The following is a 24,374-nucleotide window of genomic DNA, read 5'->3' as shown; positions in this document are numbered from 1 at the left end:
CCATTGTGTCCTCATCTCCTGACCAGGAATAGAAAGACTAACTGCTCTGTTCCGCAAAGGATTTGCTGTGGGGATCAAAAGAGATAATGTGGGTGAAAGCATAACATAACTTCAAGGAATTCACGTTCAGAACGGCACTGTTTTTATAGCAAAAGAGGCTCTAATATCAGAAAAGCTAAGCAATTTGGATGTAGGAAAGAAAGGCCTGCCATAAATTCAGAATGAACTGAAAAATTCTGTTAAGTATAAAAAATGTGCAAAACCCAGTATTTTTAGATTTGAACTTACTTCCCCTAGAACTTTTATTTTAAATTGAAGTCCAGTTGATTTACAATATTCTGTTAGTGTCAGCACAGCAAAGTGATTCAGTTTTATATATGTATGTGTACATATATACGTGTGTGTGTGTATATATATATATATATATATACACACACACACATATATATATTCTTTTTCAGCTTCTTTTCCATTATAGGTTATTACAAGATATTGAATATAGATAGTTCCCTGTGCTCTACAGTAGGTCCTTGTTGTTTATCTATTTTATATATAGTAGTGTGTATCTGTTAATTCCATACTCCTAATTTATCCCTCTCCCCTTTGCCCTTTGGTAACCATAAGTTTGTTTTCCATGTCTGTAAGTCTGTTTTGTAAATAAGTGCATTTGTACTATTTTTAGATCCCACATATAAGTGATATCATATAATATTTGTCTTTGTCTGATTTACTTCACTTAGTATGATAATCTCTAGGTCCATCCATGTTGCTACAAATGGCAATATTTCATTCTTTTTACGGCTGAATAATATTCCATTTCTCTAGAACTTTTATCTTGGAAAGAAAAATTACAGCAATTTTTTCTCTGCATTCATAATCTAATGCTTGCATTTCCTGTCACCACCAAAGGAAAGTACTTCCTAACACATCAGGATTTCCTTGGCTTTCTCTTCTACAGTCATTTCTCCTTTTTTTAGCAATTCATACCACTGACAAATATAGGCAAAAAGAGGCTTCATCCTTCTTTGTATGTTTTCTAGGTGGTTCCCATTACTTGTTTCCCTCGTAGGAAAAAGGGATTCAGAGGTGCATCAAGAAGGCCCTGGGTTCCCAATCGGCCCTCCTCTGAAAAAAATAGGCAACATCATGAAGGCGTTCAATCTGTGGGGCTTCTGCTCCCAACACCCTCAATGAACAGACTAGGGGCTCTTCTATGCTCTTCAATTCAAGGCAGTGTCTCCCTCCAGGTACTGACTAACTTCAAAAAGAAAAGAGATAACTTCACAGTGGGGAGACCCAGAAGATACCACCTTATCCACATAATCAAGGTCAACATCACCATTAATAAGCGTATTAACATCTCATACCCCAATGTGATGCTCTGAAAAGGGCACAACATTACTTCTCTAATATTCTTGCCGAAAATGCATAACCTTAATTTAATCATGAGGGAAATATCAAAAAACCCAGACTGAGGGACGTTCTACAAAATAACTGACCAGTATTCTTCAAAATTGTCCAAGTCATGAAAGACAGGGAAAAACTGAGGAAATGTCACATTGGGAGACACGCCAACTAAATGCAGTCTTGGATCCTGGATCTGGTCCTTAACCAGAGAAAGGAAATTGGTAGAAAAACTGCTGAAATCAAATAATGGTAACAGTATTACACCACTGTTAATTTCCTAGTTTTGATAATGATATATTATTATGCAAAATGTTTAGGGAAACTGGTTGAAGCTTATATGGAACATTCTGTACTGTTTTTTTTGCAAATTTTCTATAACTCTACCATGATTTCAAAATAAAAGTCTTTAAAGACTCAAGTGACTCATACTGGATTTTGCTTTGATTTTCCAGCTTTTGCACAGACTCTGAAATTCTTTATTTTAGACAACCCTTCCCAGGAATCTAGATACACAAATACAAATACAAAGAGAGGAAAAATAAGTTAACAAATTAATAAATAATAATGATTCTTGATTTAATACTACATTTAATAGTTATAAAGTCAGGGCTATTCACTTTTGGTTAGAACACTGGAAACAGAATTGTAAATTTGCAGACACGTCTTTATTACTATTCAACGCTGGGAATGGTAGGGTCTCTTCTGCCCTCTCTCCCCAAACCAGGTCCACCTTTGCCTGTAGCTTCATTAGTTTCCTCCTAAGGAAAGTAGGAACCAATCGAATTAGTTGATCTCAGAGACATTTATTGCACCAAGATTACCAGTAAGCAGGCTTACTCGGCCTTAGAGGCATGGATCCAAGCACACCTTCTTCTCTTACATTCCTGCTTCAGACCCAGTCATATAATAATCAGTATATTTTGCCTCTTTCCCTTTTCCTGAACACCTGGTTAAAGGGAGAAGGATTGGGAAGGACAGCAGGAACTCTACTTAGACCTTGAGAACAGCAGAGTCCAGAACAGGGGCTCAGCAGATGCTTCTCTGATTTTAACATGTCACCTTGATTTTCCTTGACTACGAGTTCTCATGTATTATACAATCTCTTACGATCCCAGTGGGAAGAAAACATCATTTTTCATACAGAATTTAGGTGCCCTGACCCCCACATACATAATACTATCAAAAACCACACTCACACTTTAACACAAAGAACTAAAAGAAACCATTCTAAAATATGCTCAAACCAGAGAAAAACATCTGTAAAAGAAGGAAGTGATTTGACCTTGGGAAGCACAATCTGAATTACCTTCTTAATGAATGCCACCGAAAACGTATCCCAGGACACTATTCCGTGGTCCATCAGCTCCACAAAGGCCGTCAGGGTGAAGGACAGCATGTCTCCAAAGCTGGAAAACACAAGATGGTATAAGGGTGATGGGCCCAAGAGCTAAATACAAGGGAAGACAGAAGTGAGAAAGCTTTAGAAAGCTGAATACAAGCAGAACTGTAAGAGATCGCTGGGATAAGCAGCTGGGCCACAGGCAATGTCCTTGCAAACATGAGTCAATAGGCAGGAGGCAGGTGGCTTCACAGAGGGGAGCCAGGGCCTCCGTGGGACACAGCTGGGCTCACACTCTCACTCAGGTGAGCTGTGTTGTACTGGGCAGGTCCCTAATCTCCCTGAGCCTCTGTCTTCTCTGCTGAAAAACTGGATAGTGAAATCTATTTCATCACAGGGCTGCTTGTAGAGCACTTAATAAAGTGTGTAACATACAAGAATTCAGTAAATGATAGCTTAAAAAAGCTTCCCAGCAAACAAAAATTAGGAAGAGGGCAATATGCTTCTTTTATTATCTCTGGGTATCCAACAGGGAAGATTATAAATAATTCTATTAACAGTATTAGCATTTTGCAAAGGATTCTTGTGGTCTATATTTGTGTGTGTGTGTGTGTGTGTGTGTGTGTGTGTGTGTGTTTGGGTGAGTGCATTTACACACACACACATAGATACAAATATATATGTAAGTAAACATATTCATTTCTATATTACACTGGCCAGCATTTTATCTTTAGTTAATAGGCTTTATATAATATCTTTCTAGAATATTATACACAATAACTGTTTGCTGGCCATAGACTTGCTGTGATTCAAAAGGCTGTAGGAAGGGTCTCATGAGTGGGTTAGAAGTCTAAGCAGAGATCAGGCAAGCTCAAGTAAAAGAACGGCCTTCTAAACAAGCTCCACCCGTGACCCTTATCAGACAATACCCTGATTTCTAGGGCTTTCAAAACAACACTGAGAATCTTTTACAGAAACTCACCTCTACTGTAAGTTATCACCATAATAAATAGTAACTCAAAACTCTCAAGAGAAGTACTTTCTCTTCAAGTACATTGAATTACGCCCACCAGGATCTCCACACTATATACAACCACACTGATTCATATGCTTGATTTTTTAAAAATAAAATTAGTTGTTCAGATTCTTAATCTGTAGACTCTTATATATCACAATTGCTACACTACAAAGTCTCATAAAGTGTCTAGATTGAATCTTCCCATCCATTTTCAATTAATAGAATAGGAAACAAGCTCATATTTCTTTTTTTTTTTTTTTTTTTGCGGTACGCGGGCCTCTCACTGCTGTGGCCTCTCCCGTTGCGGAGCACAGGCTCCGGACGCGCAGGCTCAGCGGCCATGGCTCACGGGCCCAGCCGCTCCGCGGCAAGCGGGATCCTCCCAGACCGGGGCACGAACCCGTGTCCCCTGCATCGGCAGGCGGACTCTCAACCACTGCGCCACCAGGGAAGCCCTCATATTTCTTTTAAAACAGCTTCACAATTTCCCTTCTTCCTAGTGTTCTCAGCCCAGCCTCAATAACAGACCTGGAAAATTCTGCATCATCTCCGAAGCTGTGATGCTGAAAAGAGACCTACCAAAGAGGAAGTGGCTCTCAGGAAAGGACCGTGATCCCAAGCTGCCGGAGATCAGAGGGGATGAAGTGCGCCTGATAGAAATGGCTAAGCGGTTGGTTTCTGGAGTCAGACAGCAGAGGCTACCCTCCAGCTCTCAGTGGACAAGGACACATTGTATGCCTCGGTTTCCTCATTTTATAAAAATGAGGACGACAGTGATGCTGGTGGTGGTGGTGATACCTAACTCAGAGGATTGCTGGGGAAATGAAAGGAGCTACCATACTTAGAGCCCTCTAAGCACTGTATAGCACATGGAAGCCAGTATGTGAATGTCAGTTATTATCATTATGCAAAGTGGTATTTTAAAAAGGTACATAAAGCCCATGATTTTCAAATGTCTGTCTTCATTGTGTCAAGAATTCTCTGTCCTTGGAGAGAGGAAAAAAAAAAAAATTGCAAGAAAAGCCAAACGTTTCAAGCCAGAGAGAAAAGCAGCAAATATTTTTTTAAGGCTTTTCTGAGTCACAGGCGGGCAATCCCAATCATACAGGGTGGCATCAGAGAATCATGCCCCAAAAAGGAAATTCCAAACCAGAAAACTCAAGCTTATTTTAAGAAAACAAAAAAAAAGCAGAAAGATAGGCGGAAAATGGATTAAAAATACTAGCAAGAAAGGTTATATAAAAATTCCAGAATGGCTCTTTCTACAGACAATGAGTCCTAAGAAAATCCAAACATTAGCTTGCAAAAAAAAAAAAAGGCAGGAAATTGCCTCAGGAAAATAAGAGAGCCAGGAAATAAAAGCAATTAGTAAGATTTATTAACAGATTATGTAGGCATTAGAATTACTGTGAAAATATTATTACATAATAATGTATAGAATTATTAGTAAACAATATTAGCTAATTTATTATTTTATTATATTATTAGTGATAAACCATATTAGCAATTTTTTTACTTATAAAAAGGAAAAAACAACCACCAAGTGATAACGAATGGCTGACATCTGTTTACACCTGGCACGCTAAAAGACCTCAACTGCTATAAGATGCCCATCTATAAGACATTGGAGGATGGCATTTGTGACCTCCACACAGTGCAAAAATACTGCCTCAGTATTGTCACTAAAAGAACAAGCAATGGAACGGGCAGTGAAAAAGGAGTAACATGCTGCTGAAATCAAACTCTTCTTTATATTCCCTGTAGCTGGGACTAGAGATGATATTAGTCTTCATTAACTGCTTTAAAAGCAAAAGATAAATTGTATTTATGCTGTCTAATTATCTGAATGCAAAATGACTCTGCTCCTTGCTCAATGGACTCATAATCCAAATGGCCTTAGTAACATCTGGGGATTGTCCCTCAAGTGTTCCAGAGCTCTGCCTACAGGCTCCTCAGACAGGCTGCAAGGACCTGGGAAAAAGATGGAGAAAAAGGGAAAGAGTATCGTTTGGTTTCCAAACCTCCAAGCTGCTCTTGGGACCAGGATTTAACTCCCCAAGGTTGTTAAGGAGTTGGAGCACCATTTCTGAGAGTGCAGCTAGGGCTTTCTGTGCTTTGTGATAACCCATTAACATGAACGACTGACAAATGAGAGAAGCTTCTTCACATCACACCAAGGTGCCCTGGAGAAGGAGAGCTCTCTTGGTCCATCTAATGTTTTATATAAATGTTATATAATTTATATTTATATAAATATTATCTAATTACATTTAATATATTTAAATATATAACTATATACTCTATGGATATAATGTTATTAGACATCTATTATATATAATCATATATATGTATCTTATAAATATATAGATATAAATGTTATTAGATACACTGTTTATATGTTATGTTATATATTATAAAATATATAATATGCATATATACTATATTATACATATAGTATATATATGACATATATAATTCATTATAACTGGTTGCTGGATGGCATACTAGGTTTACATGAGGGAGAATTTTTTCAAAATTCAACTTCAAATCCTTAGTTGCAAGAAAAGGAGAGCCATGCTAAAACTGTATCACCTTCCAAATCAACGGACTCAATCATCTCATTTCAAATGAGGCAGCTATAAAAGCTCTCCTTGAACCCTGACACAGATGCTTATTTCACTGCTAGAGGAGTGACTCAGGCTCCAAGAGGGAAGGCAGGAGCCAGGGTCCTGTCTCTGAAATCAGTGCTGGGTGCAGAAGATCAAGGCTAAAAGGACGACAAATATAAAGCAACCACATGGCACCTGCGGGGAGCATTTTTATTTGTTTGGTTTATTTTTTTTTAGAAGGTGCCAAGCTAAAGATTTTGCAGCACTGACTGACACAAATTAAGCCGACTGCAAACTTTACATGCTGGTTGACAGCCATGTCACAGCCAACACACCATGTGTGCTGGAATGATTCAAATAAATATTTCTCATCAATTCAGTAGAGACCCTCTTCTTTCCAACAAAATTCAGCCAATCTCAAAGCATTTAAATTTTATGCTACTAATTTTATAAAAGAATAGTGCTTCCAAATGTCTCCACTGGGTGTCATGCTCAAAAGAGAAGCAGAGAAAAGATGAAAATAAAGACCAGTTTCAAAGATATTAATAAATCATACTGAATATATCCCTAATTGCCAGAATTAATGAATATAGTTCTACCCTGCCCTTTGAGTTTTCCCTAGTATTTTATTTTGTTTCTGGTAAAACTTATATACACTGAAATGTATGGATTTCTGTTGCCCTTCAGACATTCCCTTACCCTTTAGAATCACAGCATTTCTTACGTCAGCATATATTCTCTTGGCTCCTTTGTTGAAAATTTAACTGTGGATCAATTTTGGACTCTATTCTATTCCATGGATCTGTCTATCCTCTTACACCAATATCATATTGTGTTAATAACTAACTATACAGGAAGCCTTGAAGTCAGTTAATGAAATCTTCCAACTTTACTGATTTTTATGAGTTTTTCAAGACCATTTTAGCTCTTCTAGGTCCAGTACATTTCCTTTAAGTTTTTAGGATTGGCTCGTAATTACTTTTTAAAAGATTGTATTTCACTGAACCTAATTTGGAGAGAATTGCTATCTTAAGTATATTGTGTCTTCCAATCCATGAAATGGTATATTCTCCACTTATTTAGGTCTTCTTTAATTTCTTTCAGCAATATATTTTTTTTTCAGTGAACAGATACTGATGTCTCTTGTTAAATTTATTCCTAAGAATTTTATGATTTTTGACACTTTGTAAATGGAAATTATAAAATTTCATTTTCCAGTTGTTTGCTATTAAGGTATAAAAATATGTCACTTTTATATACTCATGTTATATCCTGAAACTTTGCTAAATTCAGCTATGAGATCTAGCAGTTTCTTTATAGATTCCCTAGGATTTTCTACATAGTCAATCATGTCCTCTACGAATAGAGTTGGTTTTACTTCTTCCTCTCTGATCATTATGTCTTTTAACTCTCTCTTGACTTATTGCTATGGCTAAAAACTACAATACAAGGTTGAATAGAAGTGCTACATATTTGCCTTATTCTCAATCTTTATTGGGAGGGGTGGGGATTCAGTCTTCCAACATTAAGTATAACGCTTTTTTTTTTTTGCAGATAGTCTTTATCAGGTTGAGGAAGTTCCCTCTATTCCTCGATTGCTGAGAATTTTTATGAATGACTGTTGGACGCTATGAAATGCTTTTTCTGTATCTATTATCTACTTTCTGTATCTGTAAAGATGCTTTTTCTCTTTAAGTTTTCTCCTTTATTTTGCTAAATACTAAATCACAGTGACTGATTTTTCAGATGTTAAACTATTTCTGAGATAAATCTTTACATCTTTACAGGCCACAAATCTTTTTTTTTTTTTGCGGTACGCAGGCCTCTCACTGTTGTGGCCTCTCTCGTTGCGGAGCACAGGCTCCGGACGCGCAGGCTCAGCGGCCATGGCTCACCGGCCCAGCTGCTCCGCGGCATGTGGGATCTTCCTGGACCGGGGCACGAACCCGTGTCCCCTGCATCGGCAGGCGGACTCGCAACCACTGCGCCACCAGGGAAGCCCCACAAGTATTTTTTATACATTGCTTGATTATATTTGTTCATACGTTTTGCACCTCTGTTGATTAACTTTTATTTCCTGCATTGGCTTTGTCAGGTTTTGGTATCAGAGTGATACTGGCCTCATAGGCCTCATAACATGACTGAGGACTTTTCCCCTCTACCTCTATTTTCTGAAACCATATGTGCAGATTTGGTATTTCTTCTGCATATGTATAATTAAATTCACCATTGTAACCTATTTTCATTGTGTAAAGGCTTTTGAAAATGAATTCAACTTCTTTAACAGATGTGGGTATTCAGATTTTCTATTTCCTCATAGGTCAGTTTTGTGTCAGTTTAGTCCTCAGTTAACGCTGAGATGGAGTAAGGAGAGCAAGAGGTTTATTGGAAGATAGGTGGTGCTTGTGAAAGATAAAGAGGCACAAAGCAAGACTGGGTAAGAATACCCTTCAGACCGCGAGGTAGACATGATGCCTGTGAAAGGAAAGAGGACGCAGATGTAGCTCTGACAGTCCCAGCCAACCCAAGAGGAAGCTCAGTATAAATACGGATTGTTAGAGGGGTCCCACAATGGGCAGAAATGGCCAGGCCCTGGTATGTGCACCGTGCTCATCAGGCTCTCTGACTAGGGGCTGCCTAGAAAGAGCGTGTATGGTCTTGGTTTGAAAGCTGTTATGGATCTTGAACGTGCTATAGCAGGAAGCTATCAGCTAACTGTACTCCTCAGGGTTGATGAGCAAATTCTTTCTTGAAGGGAGATTAGAAATTAAAAAAGAAATTAGAAAAGAGTGTTAAAATCTCCAACCATGATTACAGATTTGTCTATACTTCTCTTTAGTTGTCAGATTTTGCTTCATGTACTTTGAAGCCTTATATATTAGGTACAGACACATTTAACACTTTATGTCTTCCTAATGAGCCAACCATTTTTTATTGTGAATTATCTCTCTTAATCTTTGATAATATGTTGCCTTGAAGTCTTATTGTGACTGATATTAATAAAACAAATGTTTTATTATTATCTCCAGTTACATGGTGTATGTTTTTCCACTTTCAAACTACATGTTCTTTTGTATTTATAGTATATCTCTTGTAAACAGCATATAGCTGGGTCCTGCTTTTTCAAATCTGATCTGAAGCCTCTTAATTGAAGAACTTCCTTCATATTTCCTGTAGTGTGTATCTGCTAACAATGAACCATCTTAGTTTTCCTTTATTTGAAAGTACTTTTATTTCACCTTCATTTCCAAGATAGTTATTAGAAAAGAATTCTGGGTTGACAAGTTTTTTTTTTTTTTCTTTCAGCACTTTTAAGAGGTTGCCTTCTGGCCTCCATATTTCTAATGAGAAGTCAGCTCTCATTCTTATTTTCATTTTCTTAATGTAATAAGTTGATTTTCTCTGGCTGCCTTCAAGGTATCCTTTTTATCCTTCAATTTCAGAAGTTTGACTATGATGTTTCTAGGCATAGTTTTCTATCTATCCCACTTGGGTTCAACAAGCTTCTTAGATCTAAAAATTTATGTTTTTCAACAAATTTCAGAAATTTTCTATCATTATTTCCTCAAACATTTTTCTGCCCCGTTATCTTTTTCCTCTCTCTCTGGGACCCCAATTAAATGTATTTAAAATCAACTGTTACTATCTCACAGGTCAATTATTCACTATTCACCTTATCTAGTCCTCAGATTGGGTAACCTATACTGATATATCTTCAAGGTTACTGTCTCTTCTGCCATCTTCAAATCCTACACTGAATTTTTCATTTTAAATATTATACTTTTCAGTTTCATAATTTCCAATTGGTTATTTCTTATTTCCATTTCTCTGCTGAGACTCCCCATCTGCAAATTTAATATGCTAATGCTTTTCTTTAGTCTTTTAATATATTTATAAACATTGCTTTAAAATTTTCATCTGCTATTTCCAACATCTGGGTCATCTCAAGGCAGGCTTCTACTGCTTGCTTTATTTCTTTTCTTAAGTATAGGTCATCTTTTCCTATTCCTTATATACCTACTAATTTTTTACTGTATTCTGAACATTGGGAATGAAACATTGCCAAGGCCATAGTTCAGCTTTGTTCTTCTGAAGAATTGGTTTTTGTTCTAGTAGGAAGTTAACTTGGCTAGAATCAGACTCCAAACTCCTCAGTGAGTGACAGTTTAAATCTCTTCCCAATTCTTCCCATTTCCAGTTGCTAATTTTACCAGGTCCCTTTGGGGTTCCCATACACACGTATATTCACACTTTAGTGATCAGTGATAGATTTGGCAGAGTTTATATATAGATATGGGGTCGTCTCATACCCTCTGAGCCTCCTTCCTTTCATGGATTCCCCTTAATAATCTAGCCGCTCTGCCAGCCCCAAACTATATCCTCTTAGTAACTTACTAACACTGAGGGTTCTTGTCACCCCATGATACCTGGATAAGCAGGACTCCTCAGGCAAAAAGCTGTAAACACACAAATCTCATCTAGGGCTTATTTGTTCTCTCAAAGATTGACTTACTTCTTTCTGTCTGTTTTCAGTTGCTAGACAGTTTCTTCAGACACTTGTTTTTAGATGTTTCTGTTTGCAATATTTTGTCTAGAGTTTATAATTATTATCTATGGTACTTAGTCTGATTAAGCTACTTTGCAATTACCAGGGCCCCGAGCATTGATTTTGTCTGCGATTGATAAATGGAAATCATGATTCACGCTTAGTCACACTTCCAACACCTCTATATACCAAAAGATTAAAACTACTGGCAGATAAATTTTAAGAAATTATTTTGGCTTCAGAGCCCAAAATTCTTCTGCATTAGCAAATTGTATGAGGTTGTTAGAGAAAAAATCAGTTTGAATCCCAACACCACCTCATTTTAACTTCATCATAAAGGAAACAATTCTAATTTTACTCATCTTGTATGGTGGATAAAAGTGTGAATTAGAAGTAACGAGTGTAAACATTGAGACAATGCCCAGGACAGAGTAAATTCCCATAAAAGATGGCTTCTACCGCTATTACCATTAAGTGCTTCTACTATATTAAAAATATATATCAAAGTTAGGTTTAAGAAGCTTTACCCTAAAAACTCAATATTTCTACTTTATTAGAATTTAATAACTGAAGAGTTCCTGCAATTAATACTTCTTCTAGTGGGAGGGGTAGGGGAAGATGAATGATTTGAGACCACTATCATACCCTGATCAGAATTTTCTCTGAAGGCTTAAAAAATAAGGTGCACATTTTCAGATACTGTTCAGTCTTCCTTCTCAAACCGAAACTGTACACTTAACAACTTAGCAAAATGGGACTTTGTTCAACCTATTATAGAGAGTTTGTTAGATCCTCTTTGGACTCACCTTGTTTAGTGGATAATAAAGGCACTGAGGAGGGAATACTCTAAGAAAGAAGTTTTGAGATTTCCAGACGTAATTATCAGGCAATTCACAAATATATAGGTGGTTGAACACATTCTCAGACTGAAAGTAAATAATTTTCATTCCATACTTCAGCCCTAAATATTTTTTTTAATGCGGATCTTTTTCTTACCAAACCACTGAAGAAAATCAAAGACTTTTGACTTTGAACATCACATAGGCCACAAAAAAGAAAGTTTTTTTTTAAGTAATACATAAAATTATGCCTAGCCTTGCTCCAGGAGAAGGGTAGCAATCCTGATGTGATCATTTTATGGTTACAAACATAAAATACTCTTTCTACCACAAAGCAAAGAGAAAAGGTTAATAAATTTTTAAAGAACCTGTTCATAAGAACATCAAAAAGGGGCTTCCCTGGTGGCACAGTGGTTGAGAATCTGCCTGCCAATGCAGGGGACACAGGTTCGAGCCCTGGTCTGGGAAGATCCCACATGCCGCGGAGCAACTAGGCCTGTGAGCCACAACTACTGAGCCTGCGCGTCTGGATGGAGGCTGTGCTCCGCAACAAGTGAGTCCGCGACAGTGAGAGGCCCACGCACCGCGATGAACAGTGGCCCCCGCTTGCCACAACTAGAGAAAGCTCTCGCACAGAAACGAAGACCCAACACAGCCAAAAAAAAAAAAAATTAAAAAAAAATTAATTTAAAAAAAAAGCAAAAATAAATCACTTACTCAAAACATCTAGACACATGGTTACACAATCAGTCAGAGGACAGGGTTTCATTAGGCAGAGAAGAAGGAAGTGTTATATCATCTGAATCAACGCATCAGAAATTCTTACCAAGGCTTCATGATCTTCTGCAATTTCTGGTATCGTCTGCAAAATTCAAAAACAGTCACGTAAGGAGCATGTGTGAAAGCAATGAGTTTTACACAAATTACATATCACGAAGAAAGCCCAGGATGAGATATAGGGCAGATTTAACAGTCATTAAGAGAACTTAATTCATTTCAAAACATTTCTCCAAGCAATAAATTGGTGTTTTTTTTAATGATACAAAACAATCAAAAGATGGGAATTAAACCACTGTAACCAACCTATTGCATTTACTTAAGAGTAAAGGCAACAAGAACACTCCATTTGGCTCAGAATGGGTATATATTCAACAGGGGGAAATCCCTAGAAATAAGAGGGGCATATTTTCAATGAAAAAGCAGAGCTAAAAAACACTAGTCAAGATTAGGTCAAAAAGATTCGGAAACAAGTGTTTCTAACCTTATCAAACCACTTCCCATTCCTCAAGTCTGCCACATTTCTCTGGCATTAAGTGTGTTCTTCCCTCTGCTGGGGGAATACCCTTCCCCTCCCTGTCGGACTAGCTAAGTCCTACCCCAAATTCATCTGATTCAAGGCTCCTCTGTGCAGCCTCCCTGACTTCTGATTTCCCTTCCTTGACCAGACTGAGGGTGGCGCCCATGTCCACAGTGCTGAGAATACATCAGCTGCATGACTTAGGACATCTCACTGTCCTTCTAGCTACCTGAAGGCAAAGGCTTGCTCTGTAACTCAACTACTATAATGTCAGGCACATGCAGAGTACGTACTCAATTCGGAAGAAGTTAAGTTTCACATTTTCGACCACATAAAATGTAACCACTTCAGAAACCTAACTGACCACGAGAAGATCAGATCTAGTATTTGATAAAACTGGCGAGTTAGAGCTTCCCTTGGCAAGTTAGGGCTTCCCTGGTGGCGCAGTGGTTGAGAGTCCGCCTGCCGATGCAGCGGACGCCGGTTCGTGCCCCGGTCCGGGAAAATCCCACATGCCGCGGAGCGGCTGGGCCCGTGAGCCATGTCCGCTGAGCCTGCGCGTCCGGAGCTTGTGCTCCACAACGGAAGAGGCCACGGCGGTGAGAGGCCCGCGTACCACAAAAAACAAAAACAAAAAAAAAAAACCTGGGGAGTTAAAAATGTATATAAGGTGATCTTCCTCTTCCTGCGCCCTTCCCCCTCCTTAACCTGCCTTTATTTAAATATATATATATATATATACATATATTTGATATATATAGAAAAAATGCACTACCTAAAAGTTGAGAATTATATTTTATTCGCTGGACTTTCTGAGGACTCAGTCCCAGAGGCAGCCTCTCAGATAGTGCTGAGGGATGGCTCCAAAGAGGAAAGGGAGGAGCCGGGACACATAGGAGTTTTGCAATAAACCAGGGAGTCAGAACATCAAAAGATTATGGTTAACTAAAGAAAAACCAGACATCTTAAGTTAATGGATTTAGTGCTTTTCCATATATAAGAAGATGCAACAGTCTGGGCTCATTGAAATCATTCCTTTGACATGCACCTTAGCGATTTAGGGCCAGTATCCTGCTTTTCTCCATCCTGAACCCCCTCAGGGTGGTAGGAGGCAGCTGCAGTGGCTGATGACGTGATGGCCACAATGTCCTTTGTTTACTGATATGGCAGGCAGACATTTTTCATCCACATATATGTTAGCTTCCTTTCCTTCTCCTTCAAATAGCCATTGGGCAGAGTGGAAGAAGTAGGTGGCCATGGGGAAGGAGGCCTGAGCAGAGTTTGGGCCCTTTTGCAAGAGCCAAACACTACCCTCCACTAAAAGGAACTGGGGTTCCTTGGAGAAATGACTCGGTCCAGGGCTGGAAAGATGTAGATAAGCCTGGAAAATTTCGCTGAGCCAAAAAGTACAGAAATGCTCAAAGAATAATGGGAGACAAGGCAGGACACAGAATACAGCTTGATGAAGTTTCCAAAGCCATATCTGGGACAAACTGGACATCAAAATAAATAATAATAGTGATAAATTATAGCCCAATGAATAAAACAGGGAACAAATGGCCTACATTGCTTTAAAGAGTGGCGTGTTAGTATTGTTGAAGAACCAAATCTCTGGGAGAAAATATACAAACCTGATTTGTACCACTTTCCATTTCCCATGGTGTAACTACTCCAAAATTATTTCTTAATTATTTACAAAGGGGCGAAATTGCATTACAGGGAGATACCAGGAAGGCGCTATCTTAACAAGTGGTCAAAGTGAACATCAGTAATAAGACAAAGAGACATCATGTGCCATTAAGAGGATGCAATGAAATAAACACAAGCATCTGTGATATTCTAGCCAAAGACATATGTTTTCTAAAAGAAGAAAACACTGGAGAAACCTGTAGAAAAAGGACTTCGTGTTTCAGTAGGAAACTATGCAGTGTCTCTGGCTTACTCTTCTGGGTTATCCAGCCCTGATTCCAGCCCTGCTGTCTTTAAGCTGTAGGTAACTGATGCATATGTATATTTTGTCCTGCCTAGTGGTGATTTAATTAACTTCCTCCCTGCAGGTGAAAAACCAGTTTTGTCTCCATTTGCAATTCACTTCGACATTGCTCTGTTTCATATAAATTTGTGCCCTTTTGACTCTCCCTTTGAACCAGTGAAAACATCTCCCTGGTTCCCTCATATCAGATGAGTAAAATACATCTTTTACACATATTCAATTTTATAATCTCTATGAAAGCCATGCTTTTATCTTTCCCTGATAATTACCTTTTAATTAATTACCTTTTAATAAACCCCAACTGGGGAATATTCTAAAAATGGCTCACCTCTAATCTCAAAAAATGTCAAAGCCATGAGAGAAAAGGAAAGACTAAGGAATAGCTCCAGATTGCAAGAGACTGAAACCACCCGCCTTGGCCAGGCACTTGGATGAGTTGTCTGGCAACAAGAGGTCCTGATAAGGTGTTGCCACCAAAAACTAACCGGGAGAATTCGGGAGGGGCCGAAAGGAGGGAGGAGAGGCCAGTCCATATGTCCTATCAACCTCCCAGAATCCTTCTCACTGGAATCCATCTTGGCTGAGAGATGCACGTACCACCAGAAAGGACCCCGAGTCAGTCCAAATATGAGCACAAGCAAGATGACTGGCCAGAGACCACTTGGAAACTAACCCCATTGCCATAAAACCTGAGATTGTGAGCCACGTGGAGGAACAGCTCTCCCAGCTTCCCTGACCCTGCTGCTCTCTGCCCGGACTCCCCTTTCCAATAGTCTTTTGCTTTGTCAGTACATGTGTCTCCTAGGACAATTCATTTCTGAGTGTTAGACAAGAGCCCACTCTCGGGCCCTGGAAGGAGTCCCCCCCTTCCTGCAACAATTAGGAGAAGACAGGACAACTGGGTGCCAGGGGCTCTCTGGAGTTAGGTCTTTGTAAAGGACACAAACAGGACAACTGGTGAAACTTGATCTTGCAATTTCTCCATTAAGTCTGGAACTGTTAAATTAATTGAACAAGGAGGCCTTTAGACCGAAGGGGCTCTAATGCTCTGGAGGCCTGTAAAAGCAATCTAAAACCCTAAACCTGCAAATGCCTCCAGGTTAGGAAATGGAAACCTAAGGACAAACAATCACAAACAGCCAACTAGACTTTAAACTACAGCTAATCCAACAACTCCCTTGCTTTGCTTCCACTTCTTCTCTACAAGAGTCTCCCCTCTCCCCCACCAGCCCCGGTGGGTAGAGTGTTCCTAACCACTTCCAGTTTGGCACTGACCGATTCTAACTGATTTTTGCTCAAATACACTCTAAAAATTTTTAATATGCCTCAGTTAATCTTTTAACAGAACTGCTACAAAATTAATGCTGTGGGATGTGTGTGTGTAACATATAAAGCAGTCACTGCAATTTTCCAAAATAACTTTCTCGCTTAGGGCCTGAGCATCCTTAGGTTTATCTATGTGTTCTACCCCCTGTAGCAGACCCTGGCCTTAGAAAGTTCTCCCTGACCAGAGTGCAGAAAGAAATTCATTGCCTAAACAGTGTTTCTTACTTCTCCACTTCCTCACTTTGGTTTCAGAGTAAACGTAAGCAGAAGACGAACTTTTTGTTGTGATGTCTGTTTTCCTAACTGAGTTTCTCTCTCTCTCTCTCTCTCTCTCAATATATACTCACTTTAAAAGAAACATATCTGGAGAACAAATGATTCTCGAAAGACTGATGTTTCACAGTGATCAGAAGCCCCTCACCTCAGCCCAAGCTATGGCATCTCTTCTCTAGCAGAAGATAATCTCTTCTTTAAACAGGCTGTGTGACCCCTTCTCATTTCCATTACCGGAGTGATAGACAAAGACACAGAAACAAAGCAAAAAGGGATGGCCAGGCGGAGTTCCAGCATAAGGGATTTTCTGCCACACAACCCCCGACAAAGCCCTAGACGGTTGGCCCCTTTAGCGTTTGTGATGCAAATTTCTGGCAGGGCCCCAGAAGGGCTGCTGCAGTTGGAACTCCCTGAGCTCTGCTAACTGCAGCTCCAGGAGAGCAGACAGAGGGAGCTGGGAAGACGCAGCAGGCTTCTCAGCTGGGGCCCACAGACCACACAGAGCAGGTTCTTTCCGACTCTGTCTGGGGAGGTACTTGCTCCTCCCCATGGCCTCTGTCCGAGGTGAAGTGCAAGACACACATGGTGTGACCTGTGCTTGGCGGCTGGCAAAGAGTCGCTGATGAATTTGGCCTGGCCTGGACCTTCCAGAACAACCAAGGATTATAAGAGACACTGAATTCTCAGAAGCGACAGCATGAGTTAGAGCCAACAATCCATGTCCGTGGAGGTTAACAAAGTTACTTTCAAAAAAGAAATTCATCTTTTGTGTGAAGACAAAATTTCAAAAAATGTCACACGTAGTCGCAAACTGTCATGCATGTTTGTATTTTCTACGCACACACATACACCCATGTGCCTAACCCAGTGTCAGGAATATTCAGCACTTAAATAATATATACTTTGCTAAATGAATAAAACCTACAAATCCATTCTCAAGTGTGGGTGCCAGGCAACATCAAAGCCAAGACATCATTTCAGGGTGCTTAATTCAGGTCATAACTCAATTTTCACATCTCCTGAGAAACAGTCACAGCTCTGATTCCAGCCAGGAGGAAACGATCTGAATAATCGAAGTTTAATATGAAACTGTTCGTGTGCTAACAATGACAATTGTTATAAACACAAACACACATAGCTATACATACACCCAAACATCCTCATCTGTGTCATCTATATGACAGAATGCGGAGGGGATTGATAGTTTATACAGCAAATGTGGTTTGTTTTTAAGACTATTACTTAAGGGCTTTACATATCTCTAAAACAACTACGGGACTCTTTGACCTGTTCCTAATACAGCCAATTTCGGAGAAATGACCAACCAAGCAAGTAAAAAGTACTTATAAATTCCCCAGATCAGTGAAAGCTCCTCAAATACCTCACTGCTATTTTTCTTAGGAAAGCTAGAATCCCTAAGGAAACGCCAGCCCAGTATTGCCCAGGGTGTTAGGAATGGACATACCCCCGATATGAATGGTAAAGTACAAATTAGGACACGTCAACAAGCTATGGGGCTGTTCTTAATTTAACACAGCTTCAACATGTGTATATCCTCTGAATCAGGAATTTTATTCCAACAGAATAAATATTCACAGAGATTCTGCTGAAAGAAAAACTGATGAGAGAATGTTCATAATCCTGAAAAAACCTGAAAGCAGTGTAAATATCCAACAACAGGGGAATGGTTAACTCTACTCTGCATATCCTTGAAATTCTCCTATTACACTGCATATCAATTGTACCTCAACAGAGCTTTAAAAATGAATTAATAGGCAGATAACAAAAATGATGAGGGGAATAATATTTAACCACGTGGGAATATTGTTAGGTACAAAAAGCAGGCTACAGAGAGCATGAATAATATAATTCTACTTTTGTAAAGCCAGTGTATGTGTGTGCGTGTGTATCTAAAAGCATATACAAAAACAATATACACCAAGATGTTAAAAATATTTGTCTCTGGAAAGGGAGATTACAAATGACTCTTATTCTCCTCCTTCTGCTTATTTACACTTATTTTTTAAACAATAAATGTATTTTTTTTATTAAGGAGAAAAAGCTAATTCAAAAAAAATGAGTTTTTCGTAAACATGTGAATTTAATTTCTTTCACTCTTAACTTTTCTGCCAGAGTGTTGCTACTGCTTACTCATATTCCAAGGGCATAATTTTCCTGTCATGTTGCCAAGTGGGAAACTATAAGGATCCTTTCATTCTTGGAAATGTTCCCCCTGTTCTTCTGATGGGTGAACAGTAGAAGGGCACAGGGTAAACTGTCCAATTGTCTATGTGCATAGCAGCATAGAAAAAGAACACAGTGTTTTGTTAAAACCCAAAGAAAAGCAGTGTTATTCACTACAATGGATTTAGAGTTGCAGGTACAATATTTTTTCTTTCAAATAAAATAAAATATATAATTTCTGAGAAATCTTTACAAAAAACCACTGCCCATTCCTTAATGGGCACCATTTCCTGGCTCAGGTTGGGGAAACAAGTTTCCCCACAAATTTATTTGCTTCTACATCGATGTTTCAAGCTGAAACTAGACATGGAATTTCAAAATTCCACAAGAATGGAAAGATTAAAATTCAAGTTTTAGACACTGTGTTCTGCCAAAGTGACACTTCCCCTTGCTCCTTTGTGGCTAATTTTCCCCCCATCGTCGCTCCTGGTACCAGCTGGAGAGAGACCTTTAAAAGCTCAGCCTTGGGCAATGGCAAACAGGCAAGTGTATCTTTGAATCTCATTACAGCTCAAAGTAAGCAGAAAAATTCCAGCTACATTTCTTCAGTGTTTCCTAAAAATTTCCACAGGTCCTGCTCAGGAAACCTCTGCCCTTCCCAGCTGGAAGTCTGCCCAGGAGTCATAAGTAAATGCCTTCCAAATTGTAGGGTCTATTTAATTTGTGCCGTTTATATTCCAGAGGTTTCCTGTTAATTAATTAAAGTCTTGTTTAAGTTTAATTGAGAAGCCGGGTTTCCTTTTAAGAAAAGTGTCTTTCTCTTTTCTTTTTCATCTGAGCAAAAGACCTGAAAATAGCTGTGCATTAAATGAGCAGCTTCTTAGCATGAGTTGCAGGACCTTGCAGAAGGAAGGGAGGAGGTTGTACAGCACCAGTGCCCTCTTTCCTCCATCCCTAAGTGTAGCATGACCTATAACTTATATAAAATGGTGATGAGGGCACACACTAAGGTGATTCAGAGAGACATCATCCCTTCCCAGTAACATAGTGTGTTGGGAAAGTGTAAGAGACAATGCAAACCGGAACTCACCCAAGATCTGGTCTTGAGTTTTGCTCATCTGTCTGAAATCTGGCTGCATGTAACAAATTGGGATGGCTTACAGATTATAAATAATTAAAATATTAATGAGGATGATACAGTATAGAAAAAAAGAATTCAGTTACTGTGGTCCACATAAAGTAAATTCAGTATTAACATGTGAAACATAGAGATATAATTCAGACCTCCTGTCCCCAGTGATCAGTCTTTGGGTCACTCAGTAAGTCAAGATGAATTATAGAGTAAGGCAACAGCACAGATGAAAAGTCCTAATGTTGACAAGACAATACATAGTATCAGTTTTTACTCTTTCTCTTCTGGAGCACAAGGTGGGAGTGTCCCTTTGATGAGTCTTATCAGCTGAATTGTGTCCCCCCCCCAAATTCATATGTCGAATCCCTGCCCCCAGTGCCTCAGAATGGGACAGTATTTGGAGGTAGAGCCTTTAAAGAGGTGATTAAGTTAAAATGAGGTCATTAGGGTGTGTCCTAATCCAATCTGACTGGTGTCCTTATAAGAGGAGGAAATTTAGACACACAAAGAGACACCAGGGATGCTTGTGCTCAGAGGAAAGATGATGTGAGGACTTAGGAAGAAGGTGGCCATGAGCAAATCAAGGAGAGAGCTGCAGAAGAAACCAAACCTGCCAACACCTTGATCTTGGGCTTCCAGCCACCAGCACTGTGCGAATGTAAATTTCTGTTCTTTAAGCCACCTGGTCTGTGCTATTTTGTTATGGAAGCACTAGCAAACAAATATAATGAGAAACTAAAAAAGTAAAGCCCCTAACATGCATTTTCCCTCATTGTCAAATATGTAACTGCCAACCTCCAGAGGTACTGGAGCTCAGCTCCAGTCCTCTATTCAGGGCGCATATCACATGGACTCTGGCTATCAGCGTATGTACCACTGTAATTGTAATTAATTGCAATTCTGATAAATTTGGAAGTATTAACACAATGTCATTCTGAATATTCCAGAGCTTAAGCCCCTGGATACTTAGGTATTTGTGGCAGAATCACCTAATATTAGCAGGTTCCATTATGACTAGCTCCGATGCAGTGTTTTTGATACATCAATGGCTGGGACTTAGATAAATCAATAAACATGAGGACAGTTTTACATTTTTATCTAACACCTTGTAAATGTGATGGAGGCAGAAGCTCCCAGGGCTCACTGTCCCACCAGAAGCAGTGGTGGGCGTGAAGAGGGGTCTACCACATGTGGCAGTCCCATGAAGTTGTCCACAGTTACCAGGGAAGGTGGTTGCAATCACAACTCGCAATCCACTGCTCACTAGTAACAGGGAACGAGGGATCTGACACGCGCTACCCTAGATTTCAGCTGGAGCTTCCAACAAAGACAGAACCCTCTTTCTCCTTTTCCTTGGGCCAGTCTCCTGGATCCTTAAACTAATTTAACTTTCCTCAAGCTGTTTCAAGCTCCAACCCCAATTTTTCAGTAACCACTTTGGATTCTGGTAACACCCAGGATTTGAGATTCTCTGCCCTACTCTAAGCTGATGTTTGCCAAAAATGTAATGAGCAGAGTTTTAGTCATCATCAAAAAAATAAATGATACCTGTCTACAATTGAGCCTTTCCAGATCACCCAGTCCTGCCTGCCAGTCCTCTTGGATTTGACTCCCCTGCCCCCATTCACTCCTAGATATTTTCTCTACTTCTTTATGAAGGCCTCCAACTCCAAACTCTAGAGAACATTCTTATACAGGAGATATTCTTGCTGTTATAAAACATGCTCTCTTTGAATGAGGGGAAAAAAAGAATCTTCATTAGTGCCAACTACAGAGGCTAAATAATGCCAAGTGTAGGAGGAGACAGGAAGGAAGAAAGGAAGGAAGGAAGGGAGTGGGTCAAGATAGGTCTCTACCATGTACAGTCAGCAGGTCATTCTTTAAATCACCACGTACTGAAGAGAGATTTAACTGGCCCAGGTTTACACCCCAATTCTAAATGCTATTTATTCTTTCCTAACAAATGCCTATCTCAACTCTGCACATTATTTATTTAGCAAATTACTATGTAGTTAGCTGGCTCAGCATTCTCACATGCTCTAACTGGCATGCTCTAACAGTCTTCACCAGTTGCACCTGACTATACGGAAATGAGCAGTGTCCTGTGGACCCTACCCTGGTATTCTGTGGTCAAGGGAGTTATCTGTCCACACATGTAAAAGCTAGACCCATCTGGCTCTGTAGCCAGAGAATCACACCAGAGATCAAACCCTACCCTGAGAAGGTGAGCTCCCCAATGCCCATTCCTTCCTTGCTCATGGTAGAACTCAAACTCCTTCAAGGCCCATTCACTGATACCTCCCCCCGCACCCCCCTATAAGGTTCCATGAGATGTAACTGGTCCAACCTCTAGACTCCCAGCCCTCAGGAGGAATTGTACCTCAACTGAATTCTGCCTCCATAAATATTTAGATGGCAAGGTTCACATCATTTAAAATTTTCCCAACTTCCACTTTTTTGCACACAATGGGTACCTAATAAATGTTTATTGTACTTAATGATAAATAATTAAGGACATGTATTTCATCAGTCAAGTGTTAATTTTTTAAAAAATTACTTCAGGGATGTTATTTTGACCTGGTTTAAGACTTTGAAACATAAGGAGGTATTCTAACTTTTTAAAAAAATGGAGTCAGGGAAGGAAATCTTTTTTTAGGGATAAGCAAAGGATGTGAGGGATTTATATTTTGAAGAATTATAATTTGTGTTGGAAAGGCCCTTAGAGATAATGACTAATATTTTTCCTTATAAATCTAAAATTTCAGAGATTGTCTTAGATAATGGCTAGTTGGTGGGTGGAGAACATAGTGATACATTATGAAACCACAGACCACACATTATCTTAAACGCCATTTTTTTTTCCCTGAGCCTAGACAATTCCTGGCATTTAAAACTAGAAATTGCAAGTACAAGAAAAGTAACAAATACCCAAAACATTACAAAGTACAGGACAGATTGGAAGTCTAGGTAAAAGATGCTTACTCAGTGCCGCTTTCAACCATCTGCGTGAGGAGAGAGATGCCATCCAGATTGATAAACTCCTGGGCAAACGTGACATCCCGGGAGAGGCTGGCCAAGTCCTTCAGGGCCTCCAGCTTGGCGTCCATACTCGACGACTGGATTCGTTCATGGAGCTGGTGGGCGTTTTGAGCCTCACCGGGGACAAAAACAAAGCACAGTATTCACGGAGGAAACCACAACAGACAAAATATTAACATCTCATTGAGAAATGAAGACTCCAAGGCCAAAAGCACAAGACCAGATGAGTATTACAAACCAAGGGCAGGTTTCCAATCATAATGACTCCACCTTCAGGCAATGCCTGTCAATTTCACAGCGGGAATCAGTTGCCCTCTTTTGACAGGACCCATATTCCCATCTCAAGGAAAAGCAAGAACCCAAGAACAGTAAAACCCCAGAAATGGAGCGGGTATGGCAGTGCGGAGGGGAGAATGTTTACTTTTTAAGTAAAATTATTATCTATAAATGACAGAAAGCTATTTGCTTAATTAAGCAATTACACAAATTTATACAGCATGTTCACCCATTCCGTCAATACTCTGAGTAATAACTGCCTACACACAATGTTTAAAAGCTTCATTAGACACCCAAATCATCTTTCTGGGTTTCGGAAAGTCTTCCAGCACAGCACAATGCGGTTTGTAAATTCCACTTTTCAACAACTCGTGTTTCACTGTGCATTAGCTATTGCCTAAATAATTAGGCAACCAAATTAGCAGCTTTGTCTCCAATTAAAGTTCCCCTTTTTAAGGCATTTGCATGTTGCTTCTACATGCAGGACAGAAGTATACTGGAGGAGCTGAACTTCTAGATAATAATGTGTCTTCTGTATTTCTCATTCACCCAGTCAAGGTTTCCATATCTACCTTTCAGTTGGGACAGAAGGTAGGAAAAATAAGATAATAAATTTTTCTGCCTGTGTTTTTGCTTAATAGAAATAACTGAATATCTTTGTAGTTATTAACTCAAAACTGCAATGGTTGAAGCACTCTGCCATTCTCATATTCTCCTTTGAAACTTGTCATATTTCTGAGAAAGGGGAAGAAGGTATATTTGACCCCAACAATGAGGCATCTTCTCCCAAACAGAAACTGATTAGAAATATCAGAGGAGCCCCATGTGAACTATAACAGGGCTAAGATTGCAGAGCAGAAAAAACAGAACCCACACAGGAACTGAGAGCAAAGGGACTCCACCCCAAGTGCCCCCTTCCTCCCTGTCCAGCTTCCCTTCACTGTCACCTGGAAGCAGCCCCGCAGAAAGAAGGGGATTCAGCAGGGAAACCAATGCAATCCTTCAGTGACCAAGACAGATGAAACCCATACTGCTATCACTTGGTCAGAGACATATACTATGGTCTCCCATGTAATTATAACCAAAACTTGACATT

General features: G+C 39.5%; 1 protein-coding gene across 1 annotated transcript in view; it reads right to left on the bottom strand.

Annotated features, from left to right (window-relative positions):
* Window positions 1–24,374, bottom strand: part of ELMO1 (engulfment and cell motility 1) — a 551,203-nt gene that overhangs the window by 359,617 nt on the left and 167,212 nt on the right. Inside the window, exons 6-8 of the mRNA XM_027102174.1 lie at window positions 22,946–23,115; window positions 12,585–12,620; window positions 2,714–2,813 (exon numbers count right to left, since the gene is read on the bottom strand). Of these exons, the coding sequence (XP_026957975.1) occupies window positions 2,714–2,813; window positions 12,585–12,620; window positions 22,946–23,115 (306 nt within the window). The remainder of the gene's footprint in view (window positions 1–2,713; window positions 2,814–12,584; window positions 12,621–22,945; window positions 23,116–24,374) is intronic.

This window comes from Aethalodelphis obliquidens, unplaced genomic scaffold (genome assembly GCF_003676395.1).
Source record: "Aethalodelphis obliquidens isolate GAN/ISIS:26980383/991018 unplaced genomic scaffold, ASM367639v1 scaffold5, whole genome shotgun sequence".
NCBI classification, from domain to species: domain Eukaryota; kingdom Metazoa; phylum Chordata; class Mammalia; order Artiodactyla; family Delphinidae; genus Aethalodelphis; species Aethalodelphis obliquidens.
This window is presented reverse-complemented; position numbering and strand designations above follow the sequence as displayed.